Source organism: Pelophylax lessonae (assembly GCF_965119305.1).
Source record: "Pelophylax lessonae genome assembly, chromosome: 12".
Taxonomy (NCBI): domain Eukaryota; kingdom Metazoa; phylum Chordata; class Amphibia; order Anura; family Ranidae; genus Pelophylax; species Pelophylax lessonae.
The window spans coordinates 25,971,761-25,999,351 of NC_138779.1; the positions used below are offsets into that span (position 1 = coordinate 25,971,761).

A 27,591-nucleotide genomic window follows, 5' to 3' on the forward strand; every position below is an offset into this window, starting at 1 on the left:
TATACTGCGGCGGTCAGCCCCTCACAGGCAGAGTGACGTACCGGTACGTCACTAGCCTGTGAGGCTCTGGGGAGCGAGCTCGCGCCGCCAGAGGCGCGCTCCCGCGGGGTCACGGACCCCCCCGCGCGTGTGACCGGCGGACCCGATGTCCGCCGCTCACTCAGCGATCGTCGTGGGTGAGGGAGAAAGGCAGGCGGCTTCTGTAAACAAGCTGCCTGTCATTCTCCCCTGTGTAGGAACACTGATCATACGGTTCTACTATGTAGGACCGTTGATCATTGGTCCTACAGCTCTAGCCACAGCCAATCACAGTTAGAATCACGCCCCTAGGGACACACACAGCCCCTCCCTCTCAAATAAAGTTAACCCCTTCACTACCAGTGTATTTTTACAGTAACAGTGCATATATATAGCACTGATTACTGTAGGAATGTTACTGGTAACCCCAAAAGTGTCAAAAATGTCAGTCAAGGGTCCGATCTGTCCACCGCAATGTCGCAGTACCGCAAAAAAAAAAAAAAAAATCGCAGATCGCCGCCATTACTCGTTTAAAAACATTTACATTTTGGGGGGGGGGGATTTCATATAAAAAAAATATGAATTTTTGCAAAATTGACTCTCTTTTTTTGTTTATAGCGCAAAAAGTAAAAAATCGCACAGGTGATCAAATACCACCAAAAGAAAGCTCTGTTTGTGGGAAAAAAAGGACGTCAAATTTGTTTAGGTACAGCGTCGCACGACAGCGCAATTGTACGTTAAAGTCACGCAGTGCCGAATCGCAAAATACCCCCTGGTCTTTCAGCAGCCAAATCCTCCGGGGCTAAAGTGGTTAAGTGATTTGGTAACCGTTCGCGGGCTACAATGATCTATGGGGTTTTACCACCCCAAACCGCAAATGTAAACAAGCTCTTACTGCCCTGAGCCCCCTATAAAGCTGCTTTCACAAGGATGCGCTGCGTTTTACCCATACTACTACGTGTGCAGCGCAGTGCACCTGTGGATTACCTGCAGTTTAGCTGCACTGAGCCATTGACTTATATTACATCTTGATGAGAGGATCTCTTGAATGATTGTATATGTAGATTTGTCCATGTTCTTTGGGCATTTGAGCACTCCTGCAGGCTGGATCTGCAGCAGATGATTTCCTGTTGCACATTTTTCTGCATGAATTGTTGGGTACAGGAGAAAAACAGAATACATGCTCAATTTTAGGCATTGCCCAAGCATTTAGGGATATTCACAGCTCAATTTATTGTAGAGAACAACATTTTTGAAAAGCAGATCCTTGTACTCTATGTGCCTCTCTATTTGTCCAGTGCTCTTCTATTTCTGACAGGTATCTAGATGCTCCACTTCTGGATCGCCTAGTCAATCAAGGCAGAAGCTCGGCCACTCCCCTACCTGCCTGCAACCTCCTGGGGCACATCGGAGCCTCTGAGAAAGTACATGTGCAGTGGGAAGCCGGCTGTGAAGCACCAGGAAGTACCCGCCGGTATCCCACTTCCAAGACCGTGGCGATGGGGTCCTGAAGACCGATAAAGAACCAGCCCAGGTGAGGGCATTGCAGGATCCCTGGACTGGTAAGTGAATGTTTATTAAAAGTCAGCGGCTGCCGATTTATTCCCCCCCCTAAGTGTGAAGCTTCTCTAATAACCATTAAATCGCACCTGTCGTCACTTCAAATACATGCTAAGATTTCCATTGCAAATATGATCAAATGAATAAAGGCAATATTATTAACAGCTGCGATTACTTTGATGTTCATCAAAAGCATTGGTAGCAGATTAACTTCATTTAGATTTATGAAGGTTACAAAACTGTATGAGGCCTAATACTCCAGACTGGGTGAACGTGTCTGTAGGCACTTTGACATTCTAAATCAAGACATGATGGTAACGAAAAAGGAATGACGCCACAAAACACCAAAATGTAGAGCTTGTTTCTTGATTTTCTCTATTTAATACAGTCTTCAGCTGGATGTGTAAATCTCCACAGTTCACAATACAGAACAAAGTCCTATAATACAGAAATGGTTGGGAGCAGGCGCAGGAGCCCGCGCAGCAGCCAGGGGGCAGCACCGGTGATGGTCAGGCAGTGTCAGGATATTCAGGAGCACCAAGTGACACATTGCTCAGAGGAAGGGTGGGTGGATGGGGTATTATTTACACAGGGTAGTAGACAGTTCTGTACAAGTACATGGAAGTGAAAAGTAAGTTCCCAGCCAGACTAAACACCAAAATCCAGCGGAGCATCGTCCCTCCCCAACCTGCAGGGTAAAAATGAAGCGGGTTAGAGCAAATTTGAACTCTAGAACATTTTTTTATTTTTATTTAACATTGTTGACAAGGTACAGAGGGTTTAATCTGGCCCTTACCACCCTAGGACCCCCTCTGTTGAGACCTCCCAACATCTCCAATCCCACCATGACAGATAAGGATCTGCTGAACTCTTTTTACATTTAGCCAGAGCCCATTCCCTATTTAATCTAATGGAAATCCCAATACTGGGGCAGTGAGCAACAAAATAATAGTGGTACCATAATGCGTGTTTAGTGGATTCTTCAAAGGAATATACATTAAATATTCTTTAACCACTTTACGTCCAGCCACCGCTGGACCGTACTGCGGCAGGCTGGCTTCTCCCAGGCAAAGCCCCATACATGTACGGCGCTCGCCTGGGAGGAACTAGGGGGCGATTGCGCGCCGCCGGTGGCGTGCTCCCACCCCCTTGTCAGAGGGGAAGCTGGCGCGAATGTCAGGCGGCCCCGATGGCCGCCTGACACCGGTGATCTCTCCTCACTGACAGAGGACGGACACCTGATGTAAAGACAGTGGCCCGTCCTTCTCCCTGACATGATCACAGAGACCATGCGATCCTTCTATATAGGATCACAGGTCTCTATGGTCATCTCACAAGCCCAACCCCAACTGGATTTTAAAAATTTTGGGTTGTCGTGGAAAAATGGATTTTTGTAAGAACTTACCGTAAAATCCTTTTCTCTTAAGCTCATTGACAGACGTAGTCTTCTTGATTCTCAAGAGCTGGGTTATGTTGTCTCCGCAGGAGTAGGACTAGGCAGAATGACAAAACGTTCTGGCTCCACCCTAGGGGGCAGTCCCTGAGGGTATATCCTCCCTCTCTCTGCTACAGGGAATCAGTTCTGTTTAAAGCAGTACAGAGAAATTAACCCAACCCAACTCAATGATAGAGGGGCGGGTACTACGTCTGTCAATGAGCTTAAGAGAAAAGGATTTTACGGTAAGTTCTTACAAAAATCCATTTTTCTCTATCGCTCATTGACAGACGTAGTCTTCTTGATTCTCAAGAGCTGGGACATCCAGAAGCAGTGCCACAAATGAGGGGTGGGATTGACAAAATCAAATCCAATCTAGTAGGCCCAACCGGTGCCAAACTAGAAGTTTTAAAGGCTCATTATAAACAAAGAATGAGACTAAAGAAAAATTTTCCAACGGAAAAAACCCTCGAGGTAGACCACTGGTCTCCTCAAATTGCGGCCTGCAGAACCTTGCGGCCAAATGAGGCATCAGACGATGCCATAACATCAACTTTATAATGTTTAGAGAAGGTATGCACCGACGACCAGGTAGCCGCCTTGCACACCTGGACCACTGACGCCTGATGGCGAAAGGCCCATGACGCACTAAGTGCCCGAGTGGAGTGCGCCTTAACAGGGAACGGGGGCTCCCGACCCTTAATAGAATAAGCCTGCACTACCGTCTGTCTGATCCATCTGGAAATGGTCGCGGCAGATGCAGGCAACCCCTTTTTGGGTCCATCTGGGATCACAAAAAGTGAATCCGTCTTGCGAAACGAGTCTGTCGTTTTCAAGTATACCCTGATCGCCCGGACCACATCCAAGGAGTGCAAAGCAAATTCCCGAGGATGACTGGGCTTAGGACACAGGGAAGGTAATACAATTTCTTCATTCAGATGAAATTCTGAAACTACTTTTGGTAGGAAGGATGGATTCGGACGAAGAACCACCTTATCTCTATGAACCACCAGATATGGTGGACAAGATAATGCGGCCAGTTCTGACACCCTGCGTGCAGAAGTAATAGCCACCAAGAAGGCCACCTTCTGGGACAACGTGGGTAGAGGAATCTCCCTAATATCTTCAAAGGGAGGTTTCTGAAGAACCGACAACACTAAATTAAGATCCCAGGGGGGTAACGGCGCGTGCACTGGCGGAGCCAGATGTCGCACCCCCTGGATGAAATTCCGCACCAAGGAATGAGTAGCCAAAGGCTTCTGAAAGAAGATGGCTAATGCTGAGACCTGACCCTTGATAGTACTCAAGGCCAGTTTCTGCTCAACCAATTGTTGCAGAAAAGCCAATATTCGACTAATCGAATAAGACCGAGGACGGAACCCCAAAGGTTCACACCATGCAATGTAGGACTTCCATGTGCGATGATAAATCTTTCTGGAAGTCGCTTTCCTTGCTTCAACTAGAGTAGGAATAACTGAAGCTGACAAACCTTTGTCCTTCAGCACCTGGGTCTCAATAGCCAGGCCATTAAAGCCAGCGATCGTAAAGCAGGATGGAGGATCGGTCCCTGAGACAGTAGATCCTCTCTGAGAGGAAGTCTCCACGGGACGTCCGCCACCAGTCTGACCATGTCGGCGTACCAAGCTCGACGAGGCCAGTCCGGAGCTACCAGGATTACTGGGATTCCTTCCTCCTCTACCCTGCGAAGAAGTCTTGGCAGTAACGCGAGAGGAGGGAAGGCATATATTAGCTGGTATTGCCCCCACGGGGCGATCATGCGTCTGCGGTTTCTGCTAGAGGATCGCGGGAGCGAGCCACGAATCTCTGAACTTTCCTGTTGAATCGTGATGCCAACAGATCCACATCCGGGGTGCCCCACCGTAGGCACAACTGGTGGAAAACGTCTGGATGGAGGGACCATTCCCCCTGATCCAGGGTCTGACGGCTAAGATAATCTGCCTGCCAATTCTCCACCCCCGGAATGAACACCGCAGATTTTGCTGGAACAAATCGTTCCGCCCAGCGAAGAATGCAAGCCACTTCTTTGGCCGCTCGGACACTCTTGGTGCCCCCCTGGTGATTGACATAAGCCACGGCCGTGGTATTGTCCGACTGGATCCGAACCGGGCTGCCCTGGAGCTGCTCGGTCCAGTGAATCAGACAAAGTCTGATCGCTCTCAGTTCCAATACATTTATCGGTAATCTGGATTCTTCCGGGGACCAAAGTCCCTGGGCAGATAATTGACCGAGAATTCCTCCCCATCCGGATAGACTGGCATCCGTGGTCATTATCGTCCAATATATTGGCAGAAATGACTTTCCCTGGCTGAGCATTGGAGACCGAAGCCACCAAACCAGAGACTCTCTGGTCTGTTTGCTCAATCGTATCTGATTGTCCAGGGATTCCGGATTCCGATTCCATCTGAGGAGAATCTCTTGCTGAAGAATTCGGGTATGGGACTGGGCAAATGGGACTGCTTCGAATGAAGCCACCATCAACCCCAGAACCCTCATGCAAGTCCGAAGGGAAGACCAGCTGTTGGACAGTAACAACTGGACTGCTGATTGAATCTTTCGAAGTTTCCCTACCGGAAGAAACACTCTTGTCCTGACTGTGTCTAGAATTAGACCCAGATATTCGAGCCTCTGGATGGGAACCAGAAAAGACTTTTGCTGGTTCACCAGCCACCCGAATTCCTGTAAAGAAATCATAGTAATTTCTATGTTTTGTAGCAAGGTCTGAGGAGACTCTGCATGAAGCAGAAGATCGTCTAGGTAACCTAGAATCGATATACCTCTTTGGCGCAGAAGTGCCAACATTGGGGCCAACACTTTTGTGAAGACCCGCGGAGCCGTGGCGAGACCGAAAGGTAACGCCACAAACTGATAGTGGTTCTCCTCTACGGAAAAGCGTAGAAAATGCTGATGTCCTGCGAAAATGGGAATGTGAAGATAGGCGTCCTTGATGTCTATGGACGCTAGGACATCCCCTGGATGCAGGAAGGCTGCTACCGTGCGAATGGACTCCATTCTGAATCTTCTTATGTTGACGAAAGAATTGAGTGCTCTTAAGTCCAGAATTGGACGCACTTTGCCCTCTTTCCTGGGTATTGTAAACAGGTTTGAATAAAACCCTAGAAACCGTTCTGTCCAAGGAACGTGGACTACCACTCCTTGTTGTAGTAGATCTGTGACTGCTCTCCGCAGATCTTCTAGACGATCCGGAGATAGTCGGATATTGGAAGGGAAGAATCGCGCCGGTGGGAGAGATCGAAACTCGATCTTGTACCCTGACTTTATGACTTCGCAAACCCATTTGTCCGGGATTCTGGAAAGCCATGGATCCGGGAACCGGCGAAGACGTCCCCCCACCCCAGTTATGGGTGGGGGCGCACCTTCAGGCTTTGGATGGTTTATCTTCAGGTCTGGAGGGGGCGGGCTTTTGCTTGCCCGACCAACGACCCCTGACGCCTCCTGTAGGAACCTTGGAGGACTTAGTTTTTTCACCCGCTGGACGAAAAAACCTCTTGTGAGCAGAAAAAGAAGGCCCTCGTCTTTGACGAGTTCCTCTACCTTTAAAATTTTGCGGTAAAAAGGTGCTTTTTCCACCGGTGAGATCCTTAATGATCTCATCTAAGTTGGCTCCAAATAGACGTTCTCCTGAAAAGGGGATATTAGCCAATGCTTTTTTGGAACCTTGGTCGGCTATCCAACCTTTTAGCCACAGTGTACGCCTGAGAACCACTGCTGAGACTGATGCTCGCGCCATTAATGGAGTGGCGTCTAACGCCGCATCACATACAAACTGTAACCCCTGTATCATTTGTTCCAACAAATCTGATACCGCCTGAGGGACTTCTTCTAAGTCCCGGCGTAACCACTTGGTCCATTCAGTTACAGCCTGCGAAACCAGACCAATAGCAATTATTGGCCTGAAAGCTGATCCAATCAAGGAAAACATGGTGCGAGACATAGCTTCTATCTTGCGATCCACTGGATCTTTAAAAGACGGAGCGTCTTCTAAAGGAATAACCATGGCTTTATTCAATCTAGCAATTGGTGAATCCACCACAGGTGGTTCTGTCCATTTCTTAATCAGGGTTTCCTCAAACGGATAACGCCTGTCAATGCGTTTGGAAATATTAAAAGTGCGTTTTGGCAGACGCCATTCTTCATCGATTGGATTGCCAAAACATTTGGGCAATGGAAAAACCTTTGCCACTTTGATGCGCTTTTTAGTCCCAAAAGGGATCTCAGTTTCAGCTATTTCTGATGGAATACCCTGTAACCTTAAAGTCTCTTGAACAGATACAATGAGTGCGTTTACCAACGCTTCCTCTCGGGCTATGGCAGATGCCGAAACATCCTCCTCACTGTCTGAAGAGACAGGACCCGAGACACCAATACCAGATGAAGTACCTGCAACTGCAGAAATAGGCTCAGAGTCTGAATCCGAGGTTTCAGATAATAAGGGGTTAGGCGGGGGTCGCTTTCTTGCGCCCTGTCCCTGACAAGCCACTTCCACCCGGGACACAAAAGTTTCCATAATGGCTGACAAAGATTCAATTGTCAATGGGGTGCTGGAGGATCCCGCAGACCCCTCGAGGGGATCCGGAGGAGATACATGAGTGGCAGGGTCCATGTTAATACAGGACACTTTTGCCAGCAATAAACAAAAAAACCTTTTTTTTTTTTTTGTGTGTCTCCCCCTAGCGCAATAGCGCCCCTCAGAGTACCTGCTTCTCGATCCCAGAGAGAGAGAGAGGGACCCCCAAGGCTCACCAACCGATGCAGTGCAGTTTCCAACAAACTGCAGCCAGCGTCTGTCTTACACAGACTGGAAGGAGCTGTTTGCTTTTTCCCGGGCAGAAGGCGTGGCTCCGCCCCCTGTGTACGCCTTCCGGCGTTCCCAGCCCTCCACGAGGAAGCTGGGCTCACAAAACATGGCCGCCCCCATAGAAGAGACATAAGACTCCAAAAACATGGCGGCCGGCGTGACCTGAGGACATACATGCATTCGGTCTACGGCAAAATGGCGGCGGACCGCCGATATCGTCTTCCCAGCACATCCACCTGCACTCTGCTGAGAGGTAACATATGGATCTACAGAGATACACTGCACATAAGGTAGGATTATACCTCCTATGTTTGCTGTAATGTTACAGTCTGCTGGGTAGAGTGTTAGCTCTTGAACCAAGTCCACTTCCCACAAACACATGCTGTATTACAAGGGGGACTTGTAAGTGTCAGATATATACTGACCATATATGGAGGGGCCCATAATATATACTGCCTCATAAATGAGGAAAAAAGGGAACGTTTTACTCACCATACCGAACCGACAGGCACCCTCTCTTCATAATACCCTCTCCACCGAGGTGGGGGTTTGTGGACGCCTCGACTCTCTGGTCCTGGCGTCCAAGCGAGCTTTTAACTCGCAAAGTCAGTCCCTTTACTGGGACTCCGTCGCGGCCGACTCAGCGCACTGGTCTGCACGCGCTTTTAGGCAGAAACCGGGGTGACCACTGGATCTCACATCCAGCCCGTCGCCCGGCCCCGCATACTTACTTGAATATGTCGCGGCCGACCAAGCGCAATGCCTGGTCTGCACGCGCTCGTAGGCCGGCTGGGGTGACCACAAGTGTCGCCCAGTCCGGCATTTTTGCTTGAAGATCTCACAGGAAAAAAACACTGGAGAAAACTACCTAAAAAATGTCTTTTTCTTTAAAGAAAAAAAGTCTTGCCAGGACCAAAAGATCCCAGCAAGGAACTTAGGTCCTTACTCCTGACTAGACAGAAAAAAACTGATTCCCTGTAGCAGAGAGAGGGAGGATATACCCTCAGGGACTGCCCCCTAGGGTGGAGCCAGAACGTTTTGTCATTCTGCCTAGTCCTACTCCTGCGGAGACAACATAACCCAGCTCTTGAGAATCAAGAAGACTACGTCTGTCAATGAGCGATAGAGAAACAAAGATTGGTGATAAAGCTTCAGTGAAGACACCTTTTTCCTATGATAACTTTCCCTTCCTAGGGGGCGATTTTCCCTCACTTCCTGTTGTCTCCCTCTATAAGCATGAGTCGTATGCAAGTCAGATGTTTGTAACTCGAGGACTGCCTGTATTGTCCCATGTTTTACAGGCAACTAGACCCTGTATAAATCTGTGCAGGGTGTCTGGTCCTCTTCCTGCAGTTGAACGTCCAGCACTGGGAGCCAGTGAAGCAGCAGTGAACAAGCTCCTGATGGTGACCAAACCCCCTCCTCCCTCAGGAAAAATGGTTTCATAGTGTACACTCATAACACGACCTGTGACTGTAGGAGAGTCTGATGAATCGTAAGATTCTCTCCCCCATTCACAGACTAGATTACATGCTGTGTACACTATGACTCGCCCCCATTCACAGACTAGATTACATGCTGTGTACATTATGTCTCGCCCCCATTCACAGACTATATTACATGCTGTGTACACTATGAAACATGTTTTCTTAATGGAAGAAGGGTGGTTCCCCATAGGGAACTTGTTTACCAAGGCTTTAGTCCCAGTTCACACTGGGGCAACTTGTCAGGCGACTTAGCCGCCCAACAAGTCCCGCTCCATTCATTTCAATGGAACCATTCTAATTGGAGCAACTCAAGTCGCTCCGACTTAGAAAAAGGTTCCTGCACTACATGGGGCGACTTGCATTGACTTCTATTAGAGAAGCCGTTTGCAAGCCCCGCTGTAGTCGCGTTGCACGACTTTGAAGCCGCCCCAGTGTGAACTCAGCCTTACAGAAAACTTAGAGCTATTAAATCCCTCATCACTGGAAGAGGACAGGGCACCCTGCACATAAGATTTTTTTCAGAATCCAGCTGCCTGCACAACCTAAGCCGTTCTGCATTACAGGTACAATAGGTCACCAAAGCTGAACTTTGTTGCAAGCCAGGTATCAGAGAACTGGCACTTTAAGAACTTAACATGCATGTTACCCTCTCCACTATATCATGCTGAACGAGACTGAGTTAAAGCCATTTAAAATAACTACCAGTGCATTATGGTAGTGGAGTGTTATTCATTGGGTTTAAACCAGCTTAGCTGCTTGCTTGGCACCAGAGACTTTAAATTAAAAATGTGATAAAAGTCAGCGCTATAAATAAATCAAACACTAAAAAAGCTGCATGCATTAGGTAAAGATATACAGTATACCTAAATAACAATTTCAAAAGTAATTGCTGCACTCAGTAACATTACATGAATCCTAAACTAAGCTGGTAAAGAGCGAGCAAACACGGGAGCAAAAATAAAAAAATCAAAGCTTGTGTAAAAATAAAAAAAATCTAAGCTTGTGTACCTAGCATCTAAAATCTTAGGGATGTCTGAAGAGCAGTGGTCTCCAAACTGCGGCCCTTTGCTTGTCTTTTTCCGTTCTTCAAGGCATTTTTCCTGACACCAACAATGGGGCACGATTCCTTCCACTGACACCAATTATGGGGCATAATTCCACTGCCAACAAAAATGGGAGAAAAATCGGGGACCCCTGATGCAGAGGTTCAACTCACCTTTCCAGCTAGACGGGGAGTCTAGGAAAGCAGTAGTCGTGTCCACCTGGCAGGCTGAAGAATGGGAAGAGCTGTTCTCTTTTCTGGGTGTTGTGTTACTGCAATCACTCCTGGTTTCAGACATCACCTTTGTATGATCTGCACAAAAACATCAAAAAATCATTACTATGGGTTTGCAGGGGCTTTCACTAGAAATCATAAAGATGATGTATTACCGTCACAGTAAGAATCCTGTCAGTGTGTATTGTAATTTAAGTCAAGAATTACTTTCAACTACCTGTAACAATTCTGAAAACACACAGTTGTGCTCATAAGTTTACATACCCTGGCAGACTATGATTTCTTGGCCATTTTTCCAAGAATGTGGATAAAACGCAAACTTTTCTTTCACTCATGGTTAGTGTTTGGCTGAAGCCATTTATTATCAATCAACTGTGTTTACCCTTTTTAAATCATAATGGCAACAGAAACAACCCAAATGACCCTAATCAAAATTTACATACCCCAGTTCTTAATACCGTGTATTGCCCCCTTTAACATCAATGACAGCTTGAAGTATTTTGTGGTATTTGTGGATGAGGTTCTTTATCTTCTCAGATGGTAAAGCTGCCCATTCTTCAAAATTCCTCCAGTTCCTGTAAATTATTGGGCTGTCTTGCATGAATGGCACGTTTGAGATCTCCCCAGAGTAGCTCAATGATATTGAGGTCAGGAGACTGAGATGGCCCCTCCAGAACCTTCACTTTATTCTGCTGTAGCCAATGACAGATCGACTTGGCCTTGTGTTTAGGATCATTGTCATGATGGAATGTCCAAGTACGTCCCATGTGCAGCTTCCGGGCTGATGAATGCAAATCTTCCTCCAGTATTTTTTTTTATAACATACTGAATTTATCTTGCTATCAATTCTGACCAAATTTCCTGTGCCTTTGTAGCTCACACATCCCCAAAACATCAGCGATCCACCTCCGTGTTTCACAGTAGGAATGGTGTACTTTTCATCATAGGCCTTGTTTACTCCTCTCCAAATCTAGAGTTTATGGTTGTGGGCAAAAAGCTACATTTGGGTTTCATTACTCCAAATAGCAGAAGGTTAAACAACAACGATTCAGACAAGCCACTATCTATCCTGCAGCACCCGGCTTTCGACAGCCAAGCCGTTATAGCCAGCAACTGTCAAACAGGATGGAAGATTGGCCTTTAGGACAGCAGATCTTCCCTGAGAGGAAGTCTCCAAGGAGCATCGGCAACGAGCTGTACCAGATCGGTGTACCAAGACCGGTGAGGCCAGTCTGGAGTCACTAGAATAACCGGAATCCCTTGGACCTCGATCCTGCGCAGGAGTCTTGGCAGAAGTTTAAAAGGGGGAAGACGTAAAATGGACGATGCCGACCCAAGGAGCCACTAGTGAGTCTTAGGCTTCGGTCAGAGGAACCCGATACCATGCACAAACTGGTGTACCTTCCTGTTGAGACAAGAGGCCAACAGGTCCGCCTCAGAAGCACCCCACCAGAGACACACCTGATGAAACCCCTCAGAATGAAGTGACCTCCTCCTGGTCCAATTGCTGTTAACTGCAGCAATCCACCTGCCAATTTTTCACCCCTGGAATGTGTATGGCAGCGAGGGCTGAAACAAAGCATTCTGCCCACCTTAGAATGCTGGCTACTTCCCGTGCCACCAGGACACTTCTTGTGCCCCCTTGGTGATCAACATAGGCGACGGCTGTGACACTGTACGTCTGGATCCGTACCGGACACCCCTGAAGACGACTTGTCCACTGATCCAAGAGTTCCAGTACAATGATTGGCAGTCTGGACTCCCCACCCCACCCGGTCAGGCTGTCAGTAGTGATGACCACCGTCCAATACAGGGGGAGAAAGAATGTTCCCTGTCAAAGTGCCAGGGAACCAAGTCACCAAATCAGGGACCCTCCGATACTCTGGCTCAACAGGATCAGATTGTCTAGAGACTGTGGATGTCCCATTTGACCAGAATCTCTTTTTACAGAGATCTCATGTGGAACTGCATACGGGACCGCCTCAAAGGCAGACACCAACAGGCTCATCACTCGCAAGCAAGTCTTGAGGGATGACCACCTGCTGGACAACAGAAGCAACCCCCCCCCCCAGAAAAGATGTTCCGAAGTCAAGGGCGGAACAATCACCCTTGAGGTCTTGCACTGCCCCAAAGAGACCCTGTAAGCGGTCTGGTGACCGCTGCAGGTTGGAAGGAAAAAACCTTCTCGGAGGATAAGACCGGAACTCGATCTAGTAGCCGGACCAAATAATTTCGTGGACCTACTTGACTGTACTAGGGAGGTCCACGGTTCCGGAAACCAACAAAGACCTCCCCCCCAACCCAGATACGGGTGAGAGCTCCCCTTCATGCTGAGGAAGTCTGTCTACAGGTCTGGAAGAGCATACTCTAGGCTTGCCAGACCAGGTTCTCTTGGAACCTCTGGTGGAAACCCTGAAATGGTTTAATCCCTGGTCTCAAGATCCTAATGGACGACAAAAGGCTTCTTATGAGCCCAAAAGGGTGGACCACGTCTAGGACGGGTCTCCTTGCCCTTGGATGCATGCGGAAGAAGTACTCTTCCCCCGAGAGACCCTTAATGGTGTCATCCAGGGAAGCTCCAAACAGGTGATGTCCTAAAAAGGGGGGGACAAGATAAGGCCATCTGAGGAATCTGGGCCGCAGACCAGCACGTTAGCCAAACAACACGCCAAAGGGCCACTCCTGAGGGGACTCAAACTGAACCTACCGCAAAGCAAGTAGGAAAGAACAATGGGTGATTTTGGACACTCCCAGCTTCAGACAAAGACCATCAGAATAGGATGGAAAAAAGGAACACCATGCCACACGAGACGGCCTGAGAGCGTCAAAAGGAAAGGTCCCCTCTGGAGCAGCTCCAGTTGCATCCTCCAACGCCACACTGCCCGCACAGATGTAATCAGTGCGATAACCTGCGCTTGCCAACCACCGGAGTGGAGAAAGCATCCTCACCATTGTATAGAACCGGGAGCATGGCTCAACCCCGCACCTGCAGGGTGGGCCACGTCTACAGCAACCGGGCAAGACCCAGATCGGATGACAGATGAAGCAGGGCCGGGCAGGGGACGCTATATACTAAGCTCACCCAGAAAAACATAAGCAGGGGAGGGCTACCGACTGCGATCCCACAAGGGGAGGCCGACCAAGGGCCCACAAGGGGAGGCCGACCAAGGGCCCACAAGGGGAGGCCGACCAAGGGCCCGCAAGGGGAGGCTGACCAAGGGCCCGCAAAAATAAAACAGAGGGGGGGTCGCCCTCCAAGCCCCTCCATAAAGGCCCGCGTAATAGGAAAGAGCATCTTAAAAGGGAGTCGCTCGCCGGTACGATGTAGTGCAGGAAGGGCAGGTGCACTACACAATGGCGACCATCAAAAAAACCTGCCCCCACAGCGCCACCCCTTCCAAGGGAGGCGCAAAGCTGGCCATCGCCGCAAGCCACGGCCTAAATTTTTGTGGAGGTCCAGCCGCTTGGAGGAAAAGGTAAATGCCCAAAGGAAAAGCGGGGGTCTCCCCAGAGCCACCCGACTAGGCCACATGGCCATGTAGGCCGCAAGTTCTGGCCTAAATTTTCATGGACGCAGTAGGATGCAAAGCTGTGGTCTAAATTTTTGGCCGGATCTGGCCACGTGAAGCGTGGACCCGTGGATACTAAACCATCTGCTCCCCCAGCTCAATAATTGTAGCAGGGAGCCCGGAAGATATCCCTCTGCCCTAGTCACCAACCCTGAGGGTGGCGGGGAACTCTGGTCAACCCCCCGTTGTGAGAAAAAGACAAAAGAAAAGGGGCGCACCGACCTAGTGCATCACCACTAAAACCATTTATTAAAATATTAAAAAGTATACAATATACTCACAAAGCGGGTATGATTATACACACATCAACATTGCATATACAATCTCCAAGGTCCCATACATAACAAAATGGCATGCAGAGTGCTGCATGGGGCTGCTGTGGCTGGGCTGACGCGTTTCAGGGGCGTACCCCCTTCCTCAGAGCCAGAAAAGTTGCCGCTCCTGACAGACCACTGCTCCATCAGAATGGAAACGCTGCGAGTCCGAGGCCAGGTCTTCTGCGCCCTCGCGAAAAGGTAAACTCGCAGGCCAGCACATGCCCAGTGGGGCTATGTCCTGGCCGACCAAGCATGGAGCTGAGGCCTATGCCTGCTCGCTGACCAGACTAGGAGGACCCTTTGGATCTGGACTATCCAGTCCATCACCCAGTCCAGCAGTTGCTATTTTGTTCCTGTGAGAATCTACTAACAAAAGATAGGAAAAAGTTCCATTTAAAAAAAAAAAAAAATTGCCAGAATTACTGCCCAAGATCGGACGTTTGCGGTGATACCTCACATAGGGGATGATCGCAGGTTGCTTGCGTTCGGTACTGACGCGCACGTTCGCCTTTGCTCGCTAGCACAGGGGCACTTTAAATTTTACCTATAGCAGGGAGAGGGAGTATACCCCCAGGGACTGCCCATAGGCATAGCCAGATTATTTTTCTGCCTAGTGTCCTAATCCTGTATGGGGCAGTATAACCAAATAAGTATGAAGATCAGGAGTGGTGTCCATCAATGAACGAAAGAGAAATCATAAAAGTCGCTTCAAATCTAAATCAACATTATTAAAGAAGTGGTGTCCTTACAGAGATTAAATTGAAATGTCCCTTTAAAAAGGAAAGAAAAAGTGCTGCAAAGTCAGATCAAAGCCATGGATGCCTGCAGTAAACAATACTTGGTGTATGTCACTTAAACATTAACATGCACTGAAAGCTTCTAGTAACTTACTTATACTCTTCGTCATGAAGTTGGTGAACTCCAATGGACTAAGGCTGCTGTCGGGGTAGTGGACTTCTTCAAAGTTGTGACGTGTTTTGTCAAACTGGCTAGGAGTGAAGCTCAGCTTTTGTCCCTTCAAGTTGAGGCGGGCCGGACTAATCAGGGGACGTCTGTAAAGCATTGATCCACAGCTAGATGTGGCTGAGCCGGCCACTGATGGAGTAGGCGATGGTAGGGGCGACGAGGCATAACTTCCTGACAGCAGAGAGTAATAATCTGAAAAATACATAAAAAGGTTTTGGAACAATATAATATAACAAAAAATAAAAATATCAGTGCATCTTCTGTCCCTCAGACCACACACTGGACTGGCCTGAACTGACATCTATCCTTTTGTTTTAGGGCAAGCCATGATGGTCCTTGTTAATTGCTTCAAGGACCATTACCAGTAGATGTACGTGCACCTTTCAGAACCAAGATGTAATTCTACTTTGGTAGCCGACTCTTTTACATGTGTAGGAGTTCTTATGTTAAGGTCTATGTCAAGAAGGCACAGGGAAACAAACACATCAAACACTCTGCTACAGTTCGCGATCATTTGAAGATGATCACATAGCAAAGTAGTGTCACCTAAGACCTTTGTCACAAAATCGATGCCTCTCGGTGTTACAGAGCAGGGAGAAACATGCAGGTGGTGAGGAAAAAGGCAAAAATTATTGGGGCAACAAAAAAAAAAGAAACCTTCTAGAATATAACAGGTTGGCCAAGTCACAAAATGGCAAAGCTCCATACAACCCAGTCTCATTTTTAAAAATTAAGTCAGCAGCTACAAAAACTGTAGCTGCTGACTTACCTGTCCCAGGATGCAGCGCTGTGCTCACTCAAGCTCTTTGCTTCACTGGTCTTCGGTCCGTGGTATATTAACTGCGGACACCCAGCTGTGACAGTTTGCGGCTTCGCAGCCGGGTGCCCACTGCGCATGTGCGAGCCGCGCTGTTCATTGTGAATGGTCCCGAAGTCTTCTGGGACCTGTGATGTGTCCCAGAAGACTGGGAAGAGGGAGGAGAACTTCCGCCCGGATAGCCTAGGCGGAGTGGGAGGTGGGAAAAACTAGATACCCACTTCCCCCCCCAAAAAAAGTGTGCCATTTGTGAAAGAGGAGCAGGGAAGGAGGCCTTAAAGTGAACCATCTCATTCTGAGTGAAGCCCTGCTTTAAGGTGTTGTGTAAATGAGAGCTTGCATGTCTTTCACATCTGGCAGTCATGTCCCTTTAAACAGTGATCTGCATTTAAAGGGCCTTATAGAAAAAATATTAAATGCACATATTTTTGTAAGGAAAAAAAATTATATTTTTGTACTTACCGTAAAATCAATTTCTCTGAGTTCATCAGCTGACATAGCAATCCATAAATCATAACTACTGGGTTATATTGCCTCCTCCAGGAGTAGGATCAGGTAGAACAAAAAATGCTTGGCTACGCGCATGGGCCGTCCTTAGCTGGTATATAACCCCCCTTCTGCTCTAAGTAATCAGTTTAGTAGCAAGCAGTATTAGAAGTATCAAAACTCCTTAGAGGGGTGGGTGCTGTGTCTGTCCATGAACTCCTAGAAAGATTTTGCAGTAAGTACAAAAATCCAATTTTTGCTTTCGTTCATCGACGGACACATCGCTTCAATCAATCATAAATACGAGGACGTCCAAAAGCAGTGCCAAACAGAAAATGAGGGGAAACTAACTCAAGGCTAAATATAAGAGCCCTAACCGGGTCACAGGAGTCCCATCTTAAAATAAAAATGTGAAGAAAAAACACCCCTCTAGAGGGAACCGCCCCTCCTAAACAACAGCCTGCAAAACTTTGCGGACAAAAGAAGCATCTGCGGATGCCAAAGTATCTACTTTGTAGAATTTTGTAAAGGTATGCACCGACAACCAGGTGGCCGCCTTGTAAACTTGCGATATTGATGCTTGAGGACGGAAGGCCCAAGAAGCACTCAGCACCCGAGCAGAGCGCGCCATGACAGGGAAAGAAGGAACCTGACCTTTAATCACTTCCCACCCAATGACGTACCAGTCTTCATTCAAATGGAAAATCAGAGACATATGTTTGGGGGTTCCAAGTAGTTTTCTAGCAAACAAAAATAGAATTTTTGACTTACCGTAAAATCCATTTCTCTAATGTTCATCGACAGACACAGCTCCTGATCATCTTAACTATTGGGTTATACTGCCCCCTACAGAAGTAGGACATTAAGCAGAAAAAGAAGTCTGGCTACACCTATGGGCAGTCCCAGGGGGTATACTCCCTCTCTCTGCTATAGGTACTCAGTTTTGTTACAAGCAGTGTCAGAAGAATTACAATTCCACAGAGGGGTGGGTGCTGTATTCGTCAATGATCAGAGAAATGGATTTAACACCCTCAAAAGTGGACCATGTCCTCTAAACAGCAGCCTGCAAAACCTTGCGGCCAAAGAAAGCATCTGCAGATGCAAACACATCCACTTTGTAGAACCTTGTAAAAGTGTGCACCGACGACCAGGTGGCTGCCTTGCAAACCTGCGTCACTGATGCCTGATGACGGAAGGCCCAGGAGTGATTAAACGCCCGAGTAGAGTGCGCCTTGATAGGGAAAGAAGGAACCTGACCCTTGATGGAATAGGCCTGAATCACAGTCTGCCTGATCCATCTGGAAATGGCTTAACGAGGCCCGTCCGTAAGCACATATAGTGGAAAGGAAAACAGAAGAGCGCCTCTAAGTGCACTATTTTATTGGACATGAATAAGAAAATTAGCCAAGTGACAACGCACATGAAATATAAAAAGAGTAGGCTCATCTGTGGTAATGCTCCAGCGGTTTGGGGGAATCCCCGCATAAAACCTGAGGGATATGGAGCCGCAGTGTGGCGTGTAGTCTCCAGCGAGGATGTGAAGGTTCCGGGTATTTGCTGTGCGGACCGCAGTGTGGACCACAGCGCCGGCTGACGTGTGACCTCATCGATGAGAGGGGAAACAACTTATTTTAGAGCATGCGCAAGGCTCAAACGGAGCATGCGCGCTCCTTTGCCGCCGTAACATCACTGAGCTACACAAACATGGCCGTCGGCCAGCCAAACCAAGGGAAAATGGCCACCATGTCATCGAATTTTCTCAACATGGCCGCCGGCGAACCGAGACGCCGAAGCATGCTGCCAGAATCTTCCTCACACCCTCTGCAAGGGGCCCCTCCCCCTGAAGGTACTGTACTCCTCAGGCATGGCAGCATTAGGGGAGACTCCGCTGTGCACTCGGCACTGGGACCCCCCTGCACTAAAGCCACACTGCAACCAGTAGGGCATGCACGTAGAGGTCTCCCTCAGTAGGACCCCTCCATGCTACCAGGACAGGACACAATCCAAGGACCCTTACAGAGGGAATGGCGGTGGAGACCCCAAACGACTCCACGGTATCATCTGCCCAGGGACCCCCACCAGACTCCAGGTCCGGCAGGGGGGAAAGGGAGTGGAGCAGCCCAGCTCACTGAGTGACTTTAGGATGGGAGGAGGGAACCTGCAAGCAGGTCCGACCATCCCTGGAGGTTACCCGTGTCCACCCCAAAAAAAACACCAAAGTGTGAGAGGGGGGGACTGTACTTACCACAGAAGTAGGGGAGCTGTCAGCCAAGGGACCGCATCGACTCTGATCAGAACCCGGTCGTATGTAACGCTGCGAGACCTTTAACTCGTGGGCCAGCCTCTGCCCGCAAGGCTATGTCGCGGCCAACCTAGTGCCTAGCTGCGGTCTGCATGTGCTCGCTGGCTGGCCTGGGGGGGACCACTGGATCTAGATTATCCAGCCAGTCAATAGCCCAGCAGTTGATTGTAGATCTTCCAAGGGGAAACAAAAAAGATGCAAGGAAGGAGAAAAAAAAGTGCTAGGACCAGAGATACCAGCAGGGAGCCTAGGTCCATACTCCTGACTAGACTGATTAAAACTGCTGATTACCTAGAGCAGAGAGGGGGTTATATACCAGCTTTGGATGGCCCCTGGGCTTAACCAGTAGTTATGTTTTTTGGAGCGCTGTGTCCGGCAATTGAAAGAAATTTGCATTTTTTTTGTTCCTGGATGCCTGGAAAGCATTGCACCCGTGATCAGTGGATCATGGGTGCAATGTCAGGCTATTGCAGACAAGCCTTACAGCTTTCAGCCCGGACCTCCATACAGGCTGTCAGAGTTTCAAAGCTGCAGGGCTTGTGATTGAACTACAAGGGCGCTCATTTGCTCCCTTTGCAACCCCAGCAGAGCTACAAGCCGTCTACCACAGTGGTGATACTTTCAGGTCATCCATTCACAGATTACGCATCTTTTAAAAATGGTCACAGCAGGCGTGAGGAGAGGATCACCCTGCTTGCTCTAACATTGGGGGGAGACTGCTTTATTAGTAACATGTTGCACCCGAAACACAGGCGGAAACATGTTCCAAAGGTGAACTTAGCCTTTAAGCCCTGGTTCACACTGATGCTATGCGGTAAGGTGTTTTTAATGACGCCCCAAATTAATTCGCAAAACACCCATGCAATGCAATTCAGGTCGGGGGGGGGGGGGGGTTATGCACTATTTTGGTAAGGATGCCAATTGAGCCAAAGAAAATAAATTGCATGCTGTGTTGTGCACACGTCAGTGTGAACCTAGGCTAAAGGATCAATTAACTTATGGATCATGTCCTTTTATAAAAGTGAATAATAAGTTAAAACACTGCTAATTGACAAAACACATCTTACCTGACCCTGGAGAATCCTTGTATGTAGACGCACGAGAAGCTGGGCGGCTGCCACTGAACAGGTACCCCGAATCTAAAACACATAGGCAAGTTATCAATCACATTCACAATCACATTCCTGGACGATAGATTATACTTTGAACAAAGAGTGCACAGGAATAATAAAGTTTCAAAGTATGCTGTATATGTATTATACTGACTTTCCTGAAAATTGCCGTAAAAGAGAGACTATCAGGAGGAAATATTGATAGTTACTTTTGAAAAGGCTGTAAGTTTGGCTTTCTTGCTGATCATTTTGCCTAAATATACTGGGGGTTGATTTGCTAAAACTGAAGAGTGCAAAATCTGGTGCAATTGTGCATGGTAGCCAATCCGCTTCTATAATTAAGCTTTGACAACAAAAACTGGAAGCTGGTTGGTTTCTATGCAGAGCTGCACCAGATTTTGCACTCTAAAGTTTTAGTAAATCAGCCTGTGTGTGTCACTGATCTTGAACTTGGTCTAGGGCTAGGCCAATGCTTCGGGTAGCAGCTGGGGGGGGGGGGGGGGGGGAAACACTATTTTATATTCTTTCACAACATTTCTACAGGTTTTGGGATAAAATAGAATGTGATACATCTAGGTGTTACAAGAAAACAACAAGAGAAGGGCGCACCGACCTTGTGCATCACCACTTAAAAGTTTATTAAAATCAAAGAAGGGTAGCGTACAATATACTCACAAACGTAGCATATGAACAAGCATATAGGAAATGGGCACTGCTCGCTTCCAGGACACTTCTCTACTGCTGGATAGCATGATGGCGTCCTCAAAACCTGATGTGACTTACGCGTTTCGTTTCGCCACCCAGATTTTAATAAATCTTTAATAAAAGTGGTAATGCACAAGGTCGGTGCGCCCTTCTCTTGTTGTTTTCTTGTAGTGCCTTTTGGATACCCTTGGTCCTGAGGGGGGCAGCAAGACCACTTCATTTGTGTCATAAAACCGCCTAGAAGATTCACCTTCCCGCATACCACTTGAGCGCAGGAGAGATATTGTTGTTATATACATCTAGGTGTGACAGAGCGAGTAAAATAATTGAAGTTCCACCAATGTTCACATACTGCATGCCATAAAGACTCAAAAGACCTACAGTATTATCATGAAGTATAGGCTATAGATACATGTAAGCACTGGCAATTTACACAGCGCTTTACATACTGTACATTCACATTTCTCACAAGCCAAAAAGCATTAGGGCTCGATTCACATTAGTGTGTATCCAAAATCGCACCATTTCCAATGCTACTTTGATCCAACTTTATGTTCTATAGATCAAAGTTGCATCAAAAGTCACAAAGTACTGCAAATACCTATTCAAAGTCGCACCAATTTGAACGGGTGCCAATAAAGGAATTGGGTGCGACTTGTCATGCGACTGATGTCCAAAGCCTCATGACAAATCGCACAAGTATAAATGGAGCTTTAAAGTTGAACTCCAGGGAAAGTAAAAAGGCTCCCTTGCAAATGGCTGAATGAGCTGCACTCCTGTGATCCACAGGAGAAGTAAAGGCAAACTAGCGTTGGCTGTACTTCTCCTTTAAACCTTGCAATACAGGGGCATCCCCACTGCATAGATAGATTTTTTAATTTCCCTGAAGTAAACACTGCATTTTTGTCACCTAGGGGGCAAACATGGGAATGAGGAATGAATTCCAAGGGGAGGAGATGGGTATAGTAATTCCCAGGATACAACAGTGGAGGGAGTGGGGAAAAAAGAAGGAAAAGTAAAAGAATTTGGTAAATATATTTCTAAAAAAAACTCTTCTGCACGAGCCACTGCCAAGTCACATTTGGTGGCAAGTACTAACTTCTGCAAATGACCATTCATCATATCAGCACTGTATAGTATAAAGAGTTGAGTCAGTGCCTGTCATAAGGCTTCAGACAGGAAACACAATCGGGAATGAATGCAGTCTCTCAATTTCCTGCACAAGGGGGGATCATAGCGCATACACTGCATTCCACAGGAGTCAGCTGCATACCAGCCCTGGGAAAGGGCCTAACAATAGTGGAAATCACTAGTGAAACCAAAATAAAATCTATCCAGGAAAGTGGAGCAAGCAGAGTGGTACGCCTATCTGGGGCATGCTAAAAAAATGAAGTAAATGCTAGAACTCCTGAAGGGGCCCAGAATGAGCGGAATGGAGCATTGCATGAGCGCTCATTGTTTTCTTCACTTGTTCAGACCTCCTCACCTATGACAAGCTATGGAGGACAGAACATGGAAGATAAAATGCAAACCTGAGCACATGTAACTAGCCAAATGCGGACGAATACATGCAAGACTTTGGAGGCTCCTCATTGCACCCAAGAACTAGGAAATGGTATGAACATTCTCTTTATATCTTAAAGTCTGAGCTACTTGGTATAAGAAGATTATTGATTTACAGTGTTCGAGGTGTTAGGCTGCCTACACAGACTATAGAATAAATTTCATGAAAAAATGGACAGTATTCTGTCACAGGGCAAGAAAGCACCTTAAGGACTCTTTCACACAGCCCGTCCGTTGGACGAACTCCGCTTATCTCAGCGGGGGATCGATCCGCCGATCCCCCGCTGAGCAGGAGGATGACAGCTGTTCTCCGTGCTGTGTGCGGAGACACAGCTGTCAGTTCCCCATACATCTCTATGGGGGGAATCGGATGGGAACGGACCGTCTGTCCGTTCTCATCCGATCCCATCCAATCTGCTGGACGGATGGAAAAAAGGGTTACCATCCGTCCAGATTTGACGGATCGGATGTCAGTGGACATGTCTCCGCTGACATCCGATGCCCCATAGGGATGCATGGGGGGGGACCATTCAGATCCGCCAAAAAAACAGACAGGCAGATCTGAACGTTCCGCCAGTGTGAAAGGGGTCTTAGGCTCCATTCACACTTGTACAACTCAAAAGATGCGCCGACTTTGGGGTGCAACTTTGACGCAACTTTGGATGGGTGCAACTTGGAATACGACTTTGGCTTTGACCAGTGATAATAGACAACTGTTGCACACAAGTTGCATTGTATAACATTCAGGTACGACTTTCATGCAAATTCTGAGGGTTAACATTGAAGTCTATGGCCCTCAAGTTGCATTAAAGTCGGACCAAAGAAGTGCATGCAATACTTTGAAGTTGTTGCAACTTTAATGAGTCTAAAATCTCCTCTGTTACATTAACTTATGTGACCCAGTATGTGTGTGTTTTTTTTTTTTAAATAAGCGGCTATATATCTTATTTTATAGTGCTGCTCATGTGACTGGCCGCCTCTCTCCTCTCTCGATCGGACAGCTACAGCGGGAGGGGATGAGAAACCCCCACTGACTTCAGCGAGGAGGAGGAGGCTGGTCACTCGAGCGCTGCTATATATTATGGTATACAGTGACTTTTTAAAAACCGCGTACAATGGAGATTGAAGAAAGACGACTCCGTTTTCTTTTGTTAACAGCAGGAGGGGAGGGCCGGGGAGCGGATCAGAGCTGACAGGCAGAGAGGGGGGGGAGAGGACAACAGAGGAGAGCTGCGGATGACAGAGGCACATAAACTGACCACGGTGTCGGGGCTTAGCAGCCATTATAAACTGTTGTCAATTTAGAGATGGGAGGGCAGCACCAGGCAGGATCAACTAAATATTTTAGATACAAGGGGCCAAGTGACACAGCACAAACTGTGCTGTTGTTCATGCTTTAAAGAAAAAAAAAGGATCCCTTTTTCCTTTTCTTTTTAGGGTTACACTTTAATTTGTGCATAAATTAATGGAAAATGCATATTGGAAAACATCAGAAACGACTTGTCATGCAACTTTGATGAAGAGTGAATGGAGCCTTATGATATTTTCCACCAGGCTGGAGTCCAGCTCTAGCATTTGAGTAAAGGTTGATGTATTTGACATCAGTTTGATCAGTGGCTGTTACTTACAAACAAAATGGGTGTAAGGCACATTGTAAATGCAAGCTCTGTGCTTGCAATGTATGCTCATCGACTGATACAATGGGAGAAAAAAAAAATGGGACTTTTGACCTACCGTAAAAATTAATTTCTCTGATGTTCATGGACGGACACAGCTCCTGATCTTCTTGGAAGGAAAGACCCTTTCCGGGGGGTAAGAACGAAACTCAATCTTGTAGCCGGGACCAAATGACCTTGTGGACCCACTTATCTTGTACAAGGGAAGTCAACGGGTCTGGGGAAACATCGAAGACATCCCCCCACTCCAGATACAGGTGAGGGTGCACTTTCATGCTGAAGGGACCATGTCTGCGGGTCTGGAGAAGCCCGCTATTGACTTGCCAGACTAAGTTCACTTGGATCCTCCAGAGGAGGCCCCGAAGGGCTTCGATCCCTTGTCAGTTTCCCCTGAGGGATGAAAAAACTTCTCATGAGCTGAGCAGGAGGGCCCACGTCTTCGACTAGGGTCCTTGCCCTTAGTAGCCTGCGGAAGAAAGGTACTCTTTCCCCCCTGTGAGACCTTTAATGTCAGCCAGGGTAACACTTAATAGGCGGCCTCTTTGAAAGGGAAGGTCAGTCAAGGCCTTTTTTCAGAAGTCTGGTCCACAGATCAGCATTTGAGCCAAAAGACACGCCAAAGGACCACTGCTGAAAAAGAGAGCCGAGCCACTAGGGGAGCCGCATCCAAAGAGACATCACAGATAAACTGCAGCCCCTGGACCAGCTGGTCTGCCAGCTCAGCAAAGGCAGGGGGGAGCTGCTCCCCCTCCAGGTCAAGGCGTAAAAGCTTAGCCCATTCGGTCAGTCTGCGACACAAGGGCAATGGTGAATATCGGCCTCAATGCCGAACCAGCCAGGGTGTACATCTTGCAGGCCACAGCTTCTGCCTTCCTGTCAGCTGGGTCCCTTAAGGCCAGGGATTCAACTGGAATCATGGTTGCCTTGCTTAATCTGGAAACCAGAGGGTCACCACCAATGTTCCCTCTAATTTTTTACTGTGCTGAGCAAATAAAAAAAATTGAGCGCAAACCTTTAGACTGAGCGGGGGGGGGGGGGGGGGGGTGGGGTGCCCCCAATAAATTGCAGAGTGCCCACCGCAATGCCCCCAATAAATTGCAGAGTGCCCACCGCAATGCCCCCAATAAATTGCAGAGTGCCCACAGCAATGCCCTCAATCAATTGCAGAGTGGCACAGCAATGCCCCCAATCAATTGCAGAGTGGCACAGCAATGCCCCCAATCAATTGCAGAGTGCCCAGCAATGCCCCCAATAAATTGCAGAGTGGCACACAGCAATGCCCCCAATAAATTGCAGAGTGGCACACAGCAATGCCCCCAATCAATTGCAGAGTGGCACAGCAATGCCCCCAATCAATTGCAGAGTGGCGCACAGCAATGCCCCCAATCAATTGCAGAGTGGCGCACAGCAATGCCCCCAATCAATTGCAGAGTGCCCCAGCAATGCCCCCAATAAATTGCAGAGTGCCCACAGCAATGCCCCCAATAAATTGCAGAGTGCCCACCGCAATGCCCCCAATAAATTGCAGAGTGCCCACCGCAATGCCCCCAATAAATTGCAGAGTGGCGCACAGCAATGCCCCCAATAAATTGCAGAGTGGCGCACAGCAATGCCCCCAATCAATTGCAGAGTGCCCCAGCAATGCCCCCAATAAATTGCAGAGTGCCCACAGCAATGCCCCCAATAAATTGCAGAGTGCCCACCGCAATGCCCCCAATCAATTGCAGAGTGCCCACCGCAATGCCCCCAATCAATTGCAGAGTGGCACAGCAATGCCCCCAATCAATTGCAGAGTGCCCACAGCAATGCCCCCAATCAATTGCAGAGTGGCACAGCAATGCCCCCAATCAATTGCAGAGTGCCCAGCAATGCCCCCAATAAATTGCAGAGTGGCACACAGCAATGCCCCCAATCAATTGCAGAGTGGCACACAGCAATGCCCCCAATCAATTGCAGAGTGGCACAGCAATGCCCCCAATAAATTGCAGAGTGGCACAGCAATGCCCCCAAAAAATGCAGAGTGCCCACAGCATTGCACCCAAAAAATGCAGAGTGCCCACAGCAATGCCCCCAATAAATTGCAGAGTGCCCACAGCAATGCCCCCAATCAAAGCAGAGATGCCAGCTTCTCTCCTGCGTTAACATGCTGGTGGAGCAGGAAGTCGGCATTGCGGCCCGGGTAAGGGATGTGCTGCATTACGAGCAAGTGAACAGCTTCCGACCTCCTGAGTGGATCTTCTGGTGTTTGACCAGCCGTGACATGGCCCCCCCGCGACCCCGTGCACTTACCTCACGGACAGTCACAGTCACTCTTCAGTCCCCGGCTTCCCGCGTCTCCGTCCTCCCTAGTCCCGGCGCCTCCTCCTCGGCCAATGGCATGAAGTTGGCCTTTCGGCCAATCAGGAAGCGGGAGGACCCGCTCCCTGATTGGCCAGGAGGAGGATCCGCATGGCAATAGCGAATGAAAATTCGCTATTGTCACACAATGGGCGTGCTCTCGAGGTGCACGCTCAGCTCCCTGGCCGCCCCGTCTGCGGCTGCGCCGTCTAACTAGGTGCTTGCGCGGGACGTAATTTACACTGCGCGTACGCGCGCACCTTAAGGGGAACACTGGTCACCACTGGTGGAAGTCTACTTCTTAAGAAGGGACTTCTCAGGCGTATCGCCTAGCAAATCTCTTAGGGACCCCCAAGGGGATGCTTTGATCGTCCCCACTATTTAGTGCCAATTCGGTCAAAATAGGAGGGGAAAGGGAACACCTTTCATGCTCTGGATGGCTTGTGAATGCCAAACTGAACCTGGCCCTGCGTGGCAGCTGCGTCCTCCATCTTTAAGGTTTCACGCACAGATACAATCAGTGCGTTCATCAGCGCCTTTTCGTGAGCAGTTGCAGAAGTGGAGGAATCTTCCTCACTATATGAGGATTCAGGGTGCGTGATCGGAGGAATCTTCCTCACTATCTGAGGATTCAGGGCGCGTGATCGCAGACCCAGCAGGGTGACCCACGTATGCGGCGGCCGAATCAGATTCAGGATCTGATGAGACAGATGAGGCAGGGGAAGGCGGGGGATGCTTTATGCCAGCCTGTCGCCCAAAAGCCACCTTCACCCGGGACACAAAAGACTTCAGGACTGCCGTCAGTTCATCGATGGATGGTGGGGACTCGGGAGAGCCCCACAGCCTCAGAGAGGGGATCAGGTGGGGAGATGTGCTCCAAAGACTCCATGATTAACCAGGGGGACCCCACAAAAAAGTGTAAAACACTGCTAAGGGACAACCCCCACTGCTCTGGCAGCACTACCCAGTTGCCAGTCACAGAGCACCAATCAATCCTCAGCAGAGAGGGAGAGAACCCAACCAGACTCACCACCCCGCAGAAACCAGCCACCGCAGCCACCAGGAGAATCTGCACTGCATGGATGGCGATCAGGAAATTAAAGGATCCAGGAGTCAGCACCAGGGGAT

The 27,591-nt window shown here is 48.4% G+C and overlaps 1 protein-coding gene across 1 annotated transcript in view; it reads right to left on the reverse strand.

Moving 5' to 3' along the window:
* Nucleotides 1-1,831: 1,831 nt before the first annotated feature.
* The window catches only part of TMEM201 (transmembrane protein 201), an 83,989-nt gene continuing 58,229 nt past the window's right edge, over nt 1,832-27,591 (reverse strand). Inside the window, exons 8-11 of the mRNA XM_082273055.1 lie at nt 20,138-20,209; nt 15,391-15,657; nt 10,554-10,691; nt 1,832-2,266 (exon numbers count right to left, since the gene is read on the reverse strand). Coding sequence (XP_082129181.1) covers nt 2,163-2,266; nt 10,554-10,691; nt 15,391-15,657; nt 20,138-20,209 — 581 coding nt within the window. The 3' untranslated portion in view covers nt 1,832-2,162. The remainder of the gene's footprint in view (nt 2,267-10,553; nt 10,692-15,390; nt 15,658-20,137; nt 20,210-27,591) is intronic.